General features: G+C 46.8%; 1 protein-coding gene across 3 annotated transcripts in view; it reads left to right on the top strand.

The window, feature by feature from the left end:
• MVB12B (multivesicular body subunit 12B) overlaps positions 1 to 15,704 on the top strand; it is a 183,384-nt gene that overhangs the window by 61,628 nt on the left and 106,052 nt on the right. For all 3 annotated transcript variants that reach the window (XM_032865875.1, XM_032865877.1, XM_032865876.1), the window contains exons 4-6: positions 1,921 to 2,017; positions 9,775 to 9,904; positions 13,534 to 13,656. In XM_032865875.1, coding sequence (XP_032721766.1) covers positions 1,921 to 2,017; positions 9,775 to 9,904; positions 13,534 to 13,656 — 350 coding nt within the window. The remainder of the gene's footprint in view (positions 1 to 1,920; positions 2,018 to 9,774; positions 9,905 to 13,533; positions 13,657 to 15,704) is intronic.

Here is a 15,704-nt window from a genome sequence, read left to right on the forward strand (position 1 = left end):
CTTCATATTTATGAGGAGGAAATGAAAGAGAGCACGGGATGGGGGAGGGGAGAGGAACAAGCAAAATTAATGATGTCGCAGACCCACCGTATTAAACCCAGTAGAGCAGCAGCCCCGTGTGCAAAGGGACTGCACTTGGGCTGCGGGAAGCTTGGACAGTGCAGCGTCCCGTTTTGTATGCGTGGGAGGGTTCTCGATGCCTTTTTTTTTTTTTTTTTTTAATGGCCACACCACTGATGTTCTGGTTTTATGATCAGGGACATTTGTAGAGTGTGGAGGGTGAGGTCGCTAAGTGGTTTGCAGTTGACTTGTGTAAAACCCAACTTGTCAAGTAGAAGACATTTGAGAAGGATATTGATGAATGCCCATCCATCTACGGGGCAGGAAAACATACCCAGTTGTTAATTTCTCAATGCAGAAAGCAGCGATGACATGGAAAAGCAACTGCCAGGAAAGAAAAAAATTATGATAGATTAGATCTGGCAATTCTGAAAGCAGCTGATGTTTTCAAGTTAGGTTAACGGTTCAAACCTCTTCTACACGGTCAGAGATTTATTCTGCATTAGTAAGGTTCCACTTTCCACCTGCAGCTCTGAGCCATGTGCATTGTTTCCCTGAGACCAAGCTACCTGAAATGCAATAATAGAAAATAGTCGTCAAACACGAGAGATATGAGAGAAAGAAACGGGTTTGTGACAACAGGGCCATAAAAGCCCGGTCACAGTTGACATTTGACACAGTGACCTTTGTAGTGAAGTTTGAAGAATTTATTTCATTTGTGCGCTTTCGGGTTTATAATGTATTCATGAAGTATACTTCCATTTTTATTGTTATAGTTGAGGTTTGTCATCTAAGCAAATCCAATTTGATTTCCAGCTCTGGCCCACCCAGTTGAAAATGTACCCCCAAAATGTTACACTATTCAGTAGGTATATTTTAGTAGGTAATAATTGAGGTAGGTAATAATCGAGCATGTATGCCGAGAAGTGTGCTAAGCTTGGGGGTTGAGTAGCAACAGACAGTTTTGGTCCTTGTGGCCCTTAAATTGTCATGGGGCGACAGATAGTGAAGAAAGAACCTCACACATGGGCCATTACCAATCGGTAGGGAAGAAAAGAGAGAGCAGCCAAGAGAGACAATAGTGTAGAGTTCAGAGGGTCACAAGTCCCTGATCAGCCATCCAGGCTAGTGTTGGCACAGAGCATTTCAACCAGAACCGTGGGCTGCAAATGCCAGTGTGTTTGCAGAGGTTGCTGTTGTACAATTACACAATGGTGCGTGCTGTCTACAAAAGATATTTTTGCACTGGTTACAGAACGCTCGCGCTGTGGACCCCCTATGCTACCACTAAGTAGAGACTGTAAGAGGCCCTTGTGCATGTCATTTTAGTAGGTGTGTGATATGGAGGCAGCAGGGCTTTCCGGTCTGTATGAGTTGACAATTCCTAGGATTTTACAGAATCGTATCTAGCAACTGAAAGGTGTGTCAGTACGCAGATGGGCAATCACCTAGGAGCATGACTGGTTCTCGGGGAGGCTTTGCGTGCTCTCTCCGGCCGCAGTGACTGCCCCGGGAATGTGCAGCCCATGCTGCAGGTCGAGTGGCAGCCTGGTCCCAGGACGCACGCACAGCTGCCCTCTGCTGGGTTCTGTCTCGAGCGTCTCCCAGGTCGCCGTCTAGCTAACCAGAGCCATGTCTGAGTGAGTGGCGTGGAGGTGCAGCAGATGAAGCTCCTTCCCGGGGGCCCCCCGAGTCCCCGCGTAGCCGCTGGGGAACATTAAGTGGCACCTACTCTAATTAACCTGCTGTCGTAAAGCTGCATGAGTCATTGTGTTAAATATGCATCTCGAAGCCAAAATGGCAAACCCACCACAGGGCTGTTCAGATTAATAGTCTGTATCTCTTTTCTTTCTTCCCAAGAGTCATTTAGGGAACGTGTTAGTGGATATGAAGCTCATTGACATCAAGGACACTCTGCCCGTAGGCTTCATCCCAATTCAGGAGACGATGGACACACGTGAGTCTCCCTTTGGTACCACTCATCACAATGGGACTTTTCTTCCTCCAGGTGTATTTTTAGATGGTTTGTATGTGCATTTTTCTTCGGGAACATTTTAAGGGGCCTTGCTGCACGCCCGTGACTAAACCCTCCTGCTCGTGCGTGTGCCTGACTTGGTTCTCTAAGGAGTTTGCGGCGCTGTGGGAAGGAGCATGTAAATGAGCAGAATGTCCTTTTCTCTTAGAACGGGCTCCCTGCTGACTCTGCTCTCTCAGGAACCGACTGGTGAGACTGGTTGCCGTCCCCACTCGGCCCGTCCTCTGGTGTCGCGGAAGCCAAGCTTAGCACAAGACCCACAAACAAAAGAAAAAAAAAAATCAAAGACGTCCAAGGAATATAAGTACAATAATGTCCTTATTTTTGGCTCATGGAGCACACAAGAAAAGCCAGAACCAGGAAGACTGCGCCTTAGAGGACACAGGCTCGAATTTGAGTGACTGCTCTGACCCTGAACCATGGCAAGCAGAAGCAAAATCACTGACCAGCCGAAGCTTCTTCAGGATCCTGGAGGGATCTTGTCATGCCTGTCGGCTCTGAAATCATGCCAGAAAACCTCTGGATATTTGAGCCTCCTCATTCTGATTTAACTTAACTTGTTTTATTTTTAATTACCGTCACCAGTTTTAGGATGGCGCCAGCAGTGAAGCAGTATGTGAAAAACAAAGACAAGGAATCCTTCCTTTATTACGCATGATTCATTTAAGAAATCCTGTATCTCATTCTCTGTCACGCATACCTTGTGTTTCCATGGTTAGCCCCATTTTGGACCCATAATCCGCTGTTTTCTCTCTAACATTTCATACAGACCAGACTGGGTGTAACTACACAGAAGCCGCACAGCCGTTATTTTCACGAGACAAGCTGAGTCCGTTGTATTGCATGTTTTTATTTTCTTCATAGTCCTCTCACTTTTGGACATTGTGCTTTTACTTGTTATCCTATGTATTAGCTACTACTCGTGCTAGCTGATACGTGGTAGGTGACGTACCAGACGCTAAGCCTGTGGTAAATGCTTTACGTACCTGATGTCACTGGCTCTCCAGAGGCCCCCCGTTTGGAGATGGGGGTTGTTATACCCATCCCATGTGAAGAAAGTGGGACACAGTAACTGCTTGAAGAACTTATCCACAGTCACGCATCTGGAAGCGGGGGCGTCGAAAGAGGACACACGGGAGTCTGACTCTAGCCCTAGCATTAACCTCCACGCAGCCCTGTCATGGCATGTGGTTAAGTGCCTTTTACAGTTAGATTTGATGTATTTATGCATCAGGTGTGGTTGGTAACAGTTCTATTGAGATATAATTCACATACCATTAATTTACCCATTCGAGGTATACAATTCAGTGGTTTTTAAGGTATTCACAGAGTTGTGTGACTATTACCACAATTGATATTTTAGAACATTTCATCACACACCCACCCCTCAAGAACCCTACACCCATTGGCCGTCACTCCCCATTTCTCTCTAACCCTCCCCTATCTACCCCTTCCCAGCCCTGGACAACCACTGAACTCCTTTCCCTACAGACTTGCCTATTCTGGACATTCCATGCAAATGGAATCCTCCAGCATGTGGTCTCTCGTGATGGGCTTCTTTCACAAGGCATAACGTTTTCAAGGCAGGTCTCTGTTGTGGTGTGGGTCAGTACTTCATGCCTCGCTATTGCCAAGTCAGAGTCTGTTGTACGCACTCCTGCGTCTTGCTTGTCCACTCAGCTGGAGGACATTTGGGTTGCCTCCACTTCGGGCTGTTGTGACTAGTGCTGCTGTGAACGTTCACCTTCGGGCTTTTGTGGGGACGTGTGTTTTCATTGCTCGTGGGGCCAGACCTAGGAGTGGAACTGCCAGAGTCTTATGGTAACTATTTACCTTCTAGAGGAGCTGCCAGACCATTTTTCAAAGGAGCCACACCATTTTACATACCCACCCACAGTGTGTGAGGGCGCCAGTGAGTCGCATCTCCGCTGACACTTGTTACTGTTCTGTCTGTCTTACTGGGCATGAAGTGGTCCCTCGTGGTTTTGACTTGCATTTCCTGATGGTTAATGGTGTTGAGCAGAGTTTTGTGTGCTTGCTGGCCGTTTGTATATCTTCTGCAGAGAAATGTCTATTCTGATCCTCTGGCATTTTAAATTGGGTTGTCTTTTTTATTATTGAGTTATAAATATTTGAACATATTCTAGATATAAGCCCTTTCTCAATTATATGGTTCGCAAAATTGTCTTCCTTTCCGTGGGTTTTCTTTTCATTTGATGTGCTTCGAAATATGCGAGCTTTTTATTTTGACGGAGTTCCGCTCATTTACGCTTTTCCTTTGTTGCATGTGTTTTTGGTGTCATACCTAAGAAAGCATTGCTTAATTCAAGGTCACCAAGACTTATGCCCATGGTTTGTTTTATTTCCTAAGGGCTTTATAGTGTTCGTTCTTACAGTTACATCTTTGCTCCATTTTGAGTTCACTTCTGCATGTGGTGTGAGGTAGGGATCACCTTTCTTCTTTCGCATATGACGGTCATGTTGTTCCAGCGCCATGTGTTAAAAAGACTATTCTCTCCCCCGTGGAATTGTCTTGGCATCCTTGTTGGAAATCAGCTGACCATAGATGTGAGTTTGTTTCCGGACTCTGATTTCTCTTCCATTGATCTGCGTGTCTTTCCTCATGCCAGTAGCACACAGTCTTGATGACTAGCTTTGTGGCAAGTTTTGACACCAGGAAGTATGAGTCTTCCACCCTCATTCTTCTTTTTCAAGATTATTTTGGCTAGTCTGGGTCCGTTGAATTCCATCTGAACCTTAGGCTTAGTCCATTTCAGCAAAGCAGCTAGCTGGGATTTAGATAGGATTTGGTGTCGAATCTATAAACCAGTTTAGGTGTGTATCGATCTTGAAGGATTTTCTTGTGATGTGTTTCTAAGTACTGGAGGCTGCTGGGTCTTAGGTCCTCTACAGTCGGCTCCAGCCTTCCTCTACAAATGTCTTCCTCATCTTCAAGTATCCCCTTCTTTACCCAAACTGAGGCACTCACTGTGCACTCTTCACCCTGTTTCTTTCCTGACTCTACTTATTTGCTTTGTTGTTTTTTCCCCTGTCTGAAAAGACCTTTCCCTCAACTCTGAGTGTCCACACTTCATATCTTTCAAGGGTGAGCTTTAATTCTGCCCTCTGCGTGAAACTGTCTCTGACCCCCAGCTACCAGTTTCCAGCAAGCCCTCTCTCTCGTTAACAGTCCGTGGGGATTGATGAATGCCTCGTGCAGGCACCTCAGGCTTTGCGAGAGAAGGCGATTGACTGAGATGCCAGCCTTTCCCTCCAGGGGCTTAGTCTGGTGGGTGACTCAGTCCTGCAAACAAGGAGTTGCCTCACAACATAATCAGAGCTCTCTCTCATCAGTCAGAGATCAGGGACTGTGCCTTCTTTGCTGCTTTCCCTCACACCCGGCACAGCACACATTCAGGGGAAGGAGGGAGGGAGGGAAGCACCACAGGTCACAGTGGCCAGAAGCCAAAGGAAGTAATAGATTCTGTCTCTCACTTCCCACCCCAACTCTGACGGGATACATTGAAGCTTGGCCTGGAGGGGGGCAGGGGAGAAGCACTTGGACTCCTCAGTCAGACTCACCTAAGATTGAGTCTGGCTTTGCCACTCACAGCTTTAGTGCCCCAAGTGAATGACTTCACCTTCTGGGGCCTCAGTTTCCCTATCTGTAAAATGGGGGGATTGGTATCTACCTCCCAGTGTTGCTTTCAGCTTACGTTTTAGCCACTTCCGTGTTTTCTGGACATCCTCACTACTTACCTTTCTCTTTGAGGACGAGATCTGTGTTTAATTCATTTGTGAATCACCAGAGACACCTACCACACACGGTGCCTTGCTCAGAGGATGGGCTCCATAAAGATAAGCTTTATTATTCTCTCTTGCCAAATTAACTTCCAGAAATACCAGTTCACGATGCCACTAATGATACAGGCTTGTGCCTGTTTTCCACAGGCCTGCCAGCATAGGTTTTAAATTTTTATTCAGTTTTACTATTCTAATTTTATTTAATTTTCATGTCATCATTTATTAGCAAGACTGAACATTTTCGCAAGTGTTTGCTTGCTGCCTTTGCTTACTCTTATATGACTTGTCTGCCTGGGAACCAAAATTGACTCGTAGACTTGTATTAATTTCTCACTTCTCCCTCGTGCTTTTCTTAGTTTCAAAATTTGCATTGGTGTTCATTTTTGACAACTAATTGACTTATAATATCTTCATATTGATAGACTCTAGAGCCACAGGGGATTCCCCATTCTGCATTTTCCTCTTAATTTGTTGAATCAGTTAAGGGAGGAGGCCCAAGGCCTCCTGCCTGGGCCTGTGGTCTGGTTGTGTTGGGGCCCCAGTGATCCTGGATGGGAAGGCTCTTCCCCATGATCGTTGTTCCCCGTGGACATTCTGAGGGCAGGTCCTGGCATCACCCATAAGCATCTTATCACACAAGGAGGGTGGGTTTAGGGCCGCCCGTTCATTTCAGGTTGTATGGTCATTTCCTGGAGCCCGTCCCCAGTGGGGAGGGTAAGCCAGGCTGACCAGATGAACACGTGGTCAGCTCTGTGCAGCCTCCGTGCCTTAAGGCCCCGATTTTATAAAGTCAGCCAAGAAGATGAGACTCTTATAATGAATTTAAAATAGTTTGTTGCTATCCACACAGTACTTAAACACTCGAAGACTGTTTGTTTTAGTAAAGTGTTGTATCCTTTCTGTGTGTTCATTAGCATGACTGAACACATTTCTATTGACTCTGTATAATATGTTTACTTAAAATTAGGCCTGTTTAAGCATGTGTAATTAGTGGCTCCTTCTACCCCGAGTTGCTGTAGACAGAGGAAAAGAGCAAAGAGCAGCATGGCAAAAGCAAGTAAGAGACCTGTTTCCATTTCTATGAGGGGAGGTCTCACCTTCTTCATACTTTCCCAAGTCTGATCTTACCAGCTCATATTTTTGAAGGTGCACTGTTGGTATGGATGTTTCCCCCCAGGATACCGTCCCTGTCTCATAGGATACAAAGTCTAGGGTCTGGATTCAGGACATTATTAGTCATAGCTCATAAATCTGATCTAGCCCTCAGTTTCCTTGCCTGGGAAAAGAACCCACCAAGTTTCTGAGATTCTACCTGGCTCTTTAAAAAACACCCTCCCCTCAGTCAGTGATAAGACACCACCACTGACGGTAATCTCCCTTTGGTCAAGCCAAGACCAGTGCCGTGACTGTCCTTCCCTCCCAGTTCGGTGTCTGATTTGAGTGTGCTTACTTCCTGCCCCAGAAGTGAAAGGTCTTGAAAGTCAATGCCAAACGCTGACATAAATTGTGCACTGGAGGCTTACTGGTAATTATGATGATAAGAGCATTCATGGCTATGCCCTATTGAGCACTTACTATGTGCCAGGAACTTGGCTAGGAGAAGCATATGATGTGTGATCACATTTCATCCACCTGATGTCCCTTTGGGGTAGGGTTTTAGTAAGTCCCTGTTACAGACAATGAAACCTAGGCTCAGAGAAGTTAAGTCACTTGCCTAAGATCGTAGAACTGTTGGCAGAGTTGGGACTTCAACCCAGGTACACCTGACTCATGCATCCAGTGGATTGGAATTGATTGGAATTCATATTTAAAAACCACAAATGAACAACAACAACAACAACAAAACACCTGGTTGGTCAGCATTGGAGTTCGCTAAATCACCAGCTCATTGCTTTAAGACTTACTAAGTAAGAGCAAAGAATCACGTATCTATCTTTCCTTTCTGGTACCAAAGCTTTATCAGGGAGACCAAGTAGTTGAAGAAGAAAAGTTACTGTTTACATAGAAGAATTCCTGCTAATAAATTCCAGAAGGAATCACAGAATTAGAATATTGTGTGTTGGAGAGGATGTGGAGAAAGGGAAACCCTCTTACACTGTTGGTGGGAATGCAAGTTGGTGCAGCCACTTTGGAAAACAGTGTGGAGGTTCCTTAAAAATTAAAAATAGAGCTTCCCTATGACCCTGCAATTGCACTACTGGGTATTTACCTCAAGGATTCAGATATAGTGAAAAAAGGGCCATCTGTACCCCAATGTTCATAGCAGCAATGACCATAGTCGCCAAACTGTGGAAAGAGCCAAGATGCCCTTCAATGGACGAATGGATAAAGAAGATGTGGTCCATATATACTATGGAGTATTATGCCTCCATCAGAAAGGATGAATACCCAACTTTTGTATCAACATGGACGGGACTGGAAGAGATTATGCTGAGTGAAATAAGTCAAGCAGAGAGAGTCAATTATCATATGGTTTTGCTTATTTGTGGAGCATAAGGAATAACACGGAGGACATGGGGAGATGGAGAGGAGAAGGGAGTTGAGGGAAATTGGAGGGGGAGATGAACCATGAGAGACTATGGACTCTGAAAAACAATCTGAGGGTTTTGGAGGGGTCGGGGGTGGGAAGTTGGGTGAGCCTGGTGGTGGGTATTATGGAGGGCATGTATTGCATGTAGCACTGGGTGTGGTGCATAAACAATGAATTCTGGAACACAAAAGAAATTTTAAAAATTAAATTTTTTAAAATCACCATTTTGAAAATTTTAATGAGAGTATGGATCTAGGCAGTGGTCATCAGGGGATGAAAACACTGCCCAAAGAATGGTCCCTGGGGACTTCACAGCCCACGTTACCAGGCCGACCCCACCAGAACCCCTGCAGGGTGAAAGAGCTGGACGCTGTGCCTCATGACAGGACGCCACTGGACATCTCTGCACCGCCTGTGAAGCCTTCCTACCTAAAAGAAATAATCTAACCTGCATCTAATCAAGTCTTTTGCTCCAACTGCCAGTTCACAGGAAATACAGGATAATGACCCAATTTCAACAATGTTCTGGTGACCTGAAGGAAAGGGGAGGATAGAGAGTTTGTTACAGAGGAAAAAGGACCTAACAGGCCTACCATCCAGATCCGGGGCATAGATGTCATTTCGATCTTGATCGAGGCAAAGCCATAGTTAAATGGTATTTTGGAGACAATGGAGGAAACTTGAATGTAGACTTTCTACTGGGCGATGTCATTGTTCATTCACTTGGGTGTGATTGCAGCCTGCTGGTCACGTTCAAACAGACTGTCGGCCGTGAATGCTTACTGAGACATTGGTGGGTGACATGACATGGTGTGGGGATTCATTTAAATCCTCTGGCAAAACTTGCCAGCGAGCAGCTTGTCTGCTGTCCACAATGTTGAAACTAGATGAGGGGAACAAGTGGGTTCACTCTGTTGTTCTCCCCACTTTGGGGAATGTGTGAAAATCTCTGTAATAAAAAGTAAAAAAGAAAAGTCCACGTGGCATAAAGTGTTAATACTCAGGGTGTCTGTGTGTCTGTCCCTGATGGCGTGAGCGGTGAACAGACCGTGGGTATGGGCTTCGGAAGCCAGCCTCATGGGTTTTTTCTGGCTCTGCATGCCCCTGGGAGCCCTTCCTGGCAGGGGGGACTGGGGTCAGGTCCCAAATGCAGGAGCGGGGCAACTGGTGCCCACTCTGTAGTCACGGCCTGGGCACCCTGTGGAGGGCAGGAGGGGCGCAGCCCAGCGACTAAGTTGGCTAGTCGCTCCTGCCGCCAAGAAGGGGACATGACAGGAGACATTCGGGATAGAGATGCTGGCATCTCTGGACAACTCACACCTTTTCTTGTTGTCCTTTTCTTCAGAGGAATTGGCTTTTAGAAAAAAGAGGCTGTGCATTAAATTTATCCCACGGGATTCAACTGAAGCCGCTATCTGTGACATTCGGATCATGGGCCGGACCAAGCAGGCCCCTCCTCAGTACACATTTATCGGGTAAGTCTTAGTCACACGGATGTCATCTCTTCTCTCTTGACGAGAGAGCTCAGGTCACTCCCTGGGATGAGACTGTGTGACCCACGGGGCTCTGGGCCACCTGCCTCTCTGGCCTGAGCTCTCATCGCTGCCCTTCCCGCTAATGCTGCTGCCAGTCCAGACACCGAGCTCTTGACCTCTCTGTGCCTTTGCGCATGAAGCTCGCTCCTGCGAAGGGCCTTTCCTTCCCTTGTCCTTCTGTGTGTTCGTCCTTCAGGCTCCTCAGGGGCCTTGCCGCATACCTGAAAGTCCAGGTGTCCTCTCCTTTTTGCCCGCTCGGCCTCCAGTCTCTGCATTGCTTCTTGATCCCCACTAGGGTTTGAGGAACACCCGTTTGTACCCCTGGGCCAAAGACCCCAGATGTGATGGTCAAGGAGCCAGCAGAGACCAGCTCTCTTGGAATCAGTATTCTAAGAGGGGAGACAAGCAACAAACAAGAAATAAATGAGTGAGACCATTTCAGTTAGTGGCAAAAATAAAACACAGCAGTGAATGGAGGCTGCTTCAGCGAGGTGCCGGGGAGGTGGGGGGTGGTGACATGGGACAGAGATGCAAATGCCGAGAAGAAGCCAGCCATGCAGAAATCTGAAGGCAGAGCCTTTTAGGCTCATGAGAAGAAAAAGTGTAAAGATGGGAATGGGTGTGGCGTGTTCAGGAGCAGAAAGCGGCGCAGTGTAGCTGACGTGGGTGAGCAAGGCTGAGTCGGGCGTTGGGGTGAGCAGTTAGCAGGACCTCATACAACAACAGAGGCAGTTTGGATTTTATCCCAGGCACACTGGAGAGTCGCTGGAGGGTCTGAGTCAGGAAGAAACATGAGTCTCCTATGACTACGTGATAATTCCTTGTGCACCCTTCAGTCTGATGTTCATCTTCCCTGAGAAGCAGGGGGCAACTGAGGGCTAGGCCCACTGTGTCTTGTTTACCCAGTAGCCCCAGTACTAGGCATGGGCCCAGCTCTGTAGCTGTTTTGTAAATACGAAATACAGGGAATCTCAGGATTTCACTCTGGACTCTTGTAAGTGACCGGAAACACAACCCAGGCTGGCTCAAGCAAAAGGAAGAATTCATTGGCTGGCCTAACAGCAGAGTTCAGGGTCAGGATGGCTTCAGGTGTGGCTTGAGGTAGGTGCTCAGAGGACATCACTAGGATCTGGTTTCCCCCTGTTTACCTCCTTGCTCTGATTCCATAGGGTGGATCCCATTCTTTTACATGTTCTCCCTTGATGAGCCGACTAGTGGTGGTGTGGGAGTTCTGCCTACTTTTCCTTCAGGTTCAGTTTCTGAGGCAAAGAGCAAGTCTGTGTTCTTGATAATTCAAACGGGTTCTAGAATTCAGTCTAACTGATCTTGATTGATCTCACTGAAGTCCTGTGCATTGTCTGAGAAACCAGAACTGAGCTAGAAATGGGATTGGCTCCATTGGAACCCAGAGGCTAGGACTGAGGGGTTGACTGCCCCCCCAAATATGGAAGGAAGAAGGCAGAGTCAGAAAGAGGGGTGAGTGGATGCTGGATGACCAGAAGATTAGAGATACTCATTACATTCAGTTAACTGGATGTTGAGTCTCTCAACTGGAACTGAAACTCAGGTCTCTCAAACTAATGAGTCCCCTAGATGGTTTTTGGCATCCCTTTCTCCCTGGCCAGCTCTGCAGGTACCCCCCACTTGTCCCCATGGGTGTGCTCCCCTCCTTGGCTTTCACAGTGGCCTCTGGATCTGGGTTGTGCTCTGTTTTGCTTCTTGTTCACTTGAACCTAGGTCTTCACTCTACAAACTGGGCCTTTCTCCATGGGCCTTTTGCCGTGGGTGATGGCCCAGAGGTGTGGTGTTTGCATGGAGGTCCTGGGAGCAGGTGTCACGGGAACAGATGGTTTTCATCCTGGGGCACGATAGTTCCTTTAGACCATTTGGCTGTGGAATCTGAGTGCTCCGTCTCAGGATTCTGTGATCCCCTCCCTCCACACTCCGAAGTCCTGTTTTGCAACATGGTTTAAACTAATTATATAAAGAACATTACAGGAGGAGGAAACAGTTAAGAGAATGACTGTACTTCAGGTACCTAGAAGCAGCCATTTACATATAAATAGTAGAAACCAACAATCTAATAATGAATTTTTAAAGTCTAATTTCGTCACTGTGTATTTTTAATTACAAGCTATAGTCCTTTAAAAGACTCAATTTTTAATCAGTTTAAACAATTCTAAAGAATAGATTGTTACCATAAGTCTTGATAATCAAAACTAGAACCTTCTTTCTCTCATATCATTTTGAAAAGATAGCTAAATAAAGCATATTTTGTATCCTCTCAGGGCAAAAAATTCCTTTTCAGAAGAAGACAATTCCAGTATTTTTAAGGAATGAAAAAGGACAGTGTCCAGAACTCTGAGTCACCTTTTTCTTGAAAATGAGCATATACATTACTCTGCAAGAGTTCAGAGTTGTTGGCTGGGGGAGACAATCCTCAGGCTGAGAATAGCCCCTCTGAGGCTGGGACCACGGGGCCATCGCTGAGGTGAGATGGAATCAGCCATCTGATGAGCCGTGATCATGGTTTAGAATAGTTCCTGAAGTGTACTGAGAAGTTACCAGACGTCTCCACTGAATAAATCTGCCCTCATCATTTGACGAAATGCAGTTCCATGGGGGCAGTTGAGAAGTTTTAAGTTGGATGTGGCTAAAATAATCCCGTTCCAGTTCCTAAGACCAAACCTGTCTCATAAACACTCCTAACCGGGTGGGGTGGCACATCAGGGAACAGGAGACCCGATGTGGCATCTATTGAGTCCTTTTGTGGCCGCTCTTGTTTGTAGTGGTTCATGGGGCACATGCCTCAGGCTTTGTGATTTGAAGAGGTCTCACCAGCTGCCCCTGCAAATGAGGCCAAATGCAGGTGACATCCAGGCCGTAGGAGTTTATCCAGAAGTTGGGACGTGTCCTTGAGCAGGGTAGCGCTAATTCCCGTCATAGGGAAAAAGCCTGGCACAGGGGGGCACTTGGGTGGCTCAGTCCTTAAGGATCTGTCTTCAGCTCAGGTCATGATCCTGGGCTCCTGAGATAGAGCCCACATCGGGCTCCCTGCTCAGAGGGGAGTCTGCTTGTCCCTTTCCTACGCCCCTTACTCCTGCTCATGCACTCTCTCTCTTTCAAATAAATAAAATCTTAAAAAAAAAAAAAAGCACATGCATCCATTTGCCCATTGTTGCCCCCATCTGTCTCACCGTAACCACAGAAAAGACTTGAAGTGGATTATTACAGAATTATGCATAATGTAGTGGCAAAATCAAAAGAATTTTGAAGACTGAGAACCAAGGAAAATGTCAATAGTGTAGTAGGAAGTCTGCTGGCTCCAGGGCAGGTAAAGAAGATGGCAAGTCAGAGAGCCTGACTTGTTGGGACAGTCGACTTCACATTAGGCTCTGAACTCTAACACCCAGACCACAAACAGCGGTGATAGAATGGATCTTTGTGGGCAAGAGCAGTCTCCCAGGCATTTGAGGCTGTGATTCTTTTAACTGAGCTGGTTTGCTTTGTTGCTCAGGTAAATGCTTTGTGCTGGATCACACTATGACAGTTTCTCTCTTCTCCCAAAGGGAACTGAACAGCATGGGGATCTGGTACCGAATGGGCAAAGTACCGAGGAATCATGACTCATCTCAACCCACAACGCCTTCCCAGTCATCAGCTGCTTCCACCCCGGCCCCCAACCTCCCCAGGTGAGGCCTCATCGGTGGTGTCTGGTGCTGTTAGGCATGTTACAGTGATGTGGTCTTGAGTCTCACTATGTAACGTTTTGAACACTTCGCCTTAGCATCTACTAAAAACTGCAAACAAAAACTAAAAACTTGCTAGAGAAGATTTTTTTTTAAAGATTTTTTAAAGATCCAGTTAGAATGCTATCTTGTATCCGTATTCTATCTTGTACATATTCTGCTCCTAAGATAGCAGAATATGTGACGTTCAGTTGGCTTTGCTCTTCTAAAGAGCTCATAGCTACACACAGACATGTGACTTGTAGCCACGTTGTTGGGAACACTGGCCATAAGAAGGGAGAATTCCTTCTCTGCCTTGGCCAACAACTCCTTTGAGGGCTGGTAAGTCATTTTGTTCATGTTCATATCATTTCTTTTCCCACTGAGCTACAAACTAAGAAATGAGTAGTTTGGGTATGAGAGAAGAGCGAGGAGGTTTTCAGGAGGTGTTGGTTTCAATAATTCCACAAAGAAACTTAGGTGAGCAAACTGGTCACCTGATTTCAGTTTTAATAGAGGTCGTCGTGGTCTCTGTGAAAAGCAGGTGGTTAAAAAGCATCCTATCAAATAAAAAGAACACTCACCTCTCAGCACTGACTTCTCATGGTGAGCACTGCGTAAGGTCGAGAATTGTCGATTTCCTATGTTGTGCACCTGAAACTAATATAACATGTGTGTCCACTATAGTTCAATAATGATAATAACAAAAACCTGGGCCTTACTATAGTGAATTATTTGAGGGCAAGGAACAGCAATGAGGGATTACATTTGAGAAAGGCATTACAAAAGTAAATAAAACAAGAATTGGCGAGGCCGTGCTGTTTGGGGAGGGATGTAGCATAAACGAGAATGTGTCCAAAAGCTCTCACGTGGGTTGAACAGAGATGAACAGTGTCTGTCAGGAGCAGACTGTGGGGCACCTCCAGGGCCCCACAAACCCCACCACACACGAGGAGGTACTGAGGAGCGGGCGGTGTGGCCACCGGGTCTCTGCGCGCTGTTCCCCTAGCTGAGCGTCCGCCCCCCTTAGAAGAGCGCCACTGTCATGAGCCAGGACCTCAGGGGACTCTGTCCTTTGGGACACCCCCCAATAAAGACAGTCTGGTCTTTCTTTCGATAGTTCCAAAAACCCACTGATACTTGAGCTTGACTCCTCAGAATCACCGGAACTTGACAAGCAGTTTTTAGTCTCGCTTTGGCAGGAAGAGCCAGCAAGAGCTGGTGAGCTGTTCAGGGTCTTAGGGTGACAGTGGCGTGTCTCCAGTTTAGGGGTACAGGACTAACACAGCTCAGGTCAGCATTTTCATGGTCCTTTCTCAATACCCAGAGCATCGGCATAGCTGCGGTCACTGTCACCTGTGCAGGGGGTCAGCTCAGGCCCATTGCCCATGTCCAGGGTTGGCTCAGGCCCATCACCTGCGCTCGGGGTCGGCTCAGGCCCATAGCCCCAGAGTGGTTACAGCTGCTGCCTGTTGACATCACATGGTCTGGAAGGGCCTAAGCTTGGGCCCCACCTCCGGGCAGGCTGGAACTTTCTATTGAATCAAGAAAACTGCTTCTCCCAGTTAAAGCAGGAAGCGCAACCTCTCCCGAAGCTTGCCAGGCTGAAAGAGAGCACAGGCACAGTCACTAGCAGCTGAAGTGAGAGGGCCCTAGAACACAGGCCACGGGAAGCCGAGCGGAACTGAAGGTAGTGCGTCTGAACAAAAGGTTTATAAGGTTTATATATTTTATGCAAAACGCTTGCTCTACAGTTCGTGGTTTACAAGGGCTACAAGGAAGTTGGATCAGTTTTGTTTTACCTGCCAAATGAAACAGATGTCAAAATAGCCAATATAAAGTGTATTCCTGGGGCACCTGGGTTGCTCAGTCGGTTAAGTGTCTGCATTCATCTCAGGTCATGATCTCAGGGTCCTGGGATCGAGTCCTGAGTTGGGCTTCCTGCCCAGCGGGGAGTCTGCTTCTCCCTCTCCTCCCTGCTGGTGCTCTCTGTCACTATCTCTGTCTCTCTC

This window comes from Lontra canadensis, unplaced genomic scaffold, assembly GCF_010015895.1.
Source record: "Lontra canadensis isolate GAN:19392208 unplaced genomic scaffold, GSC_riverotter_1.0 scaffold30, whole genome shotgun sequence".
NCBI classification, from domain to species: Eukaryota; Metazoa; Chordata; class Mammalia; order Carnivora; family Mustelidae; genus Lontra; species Lontra canadensis.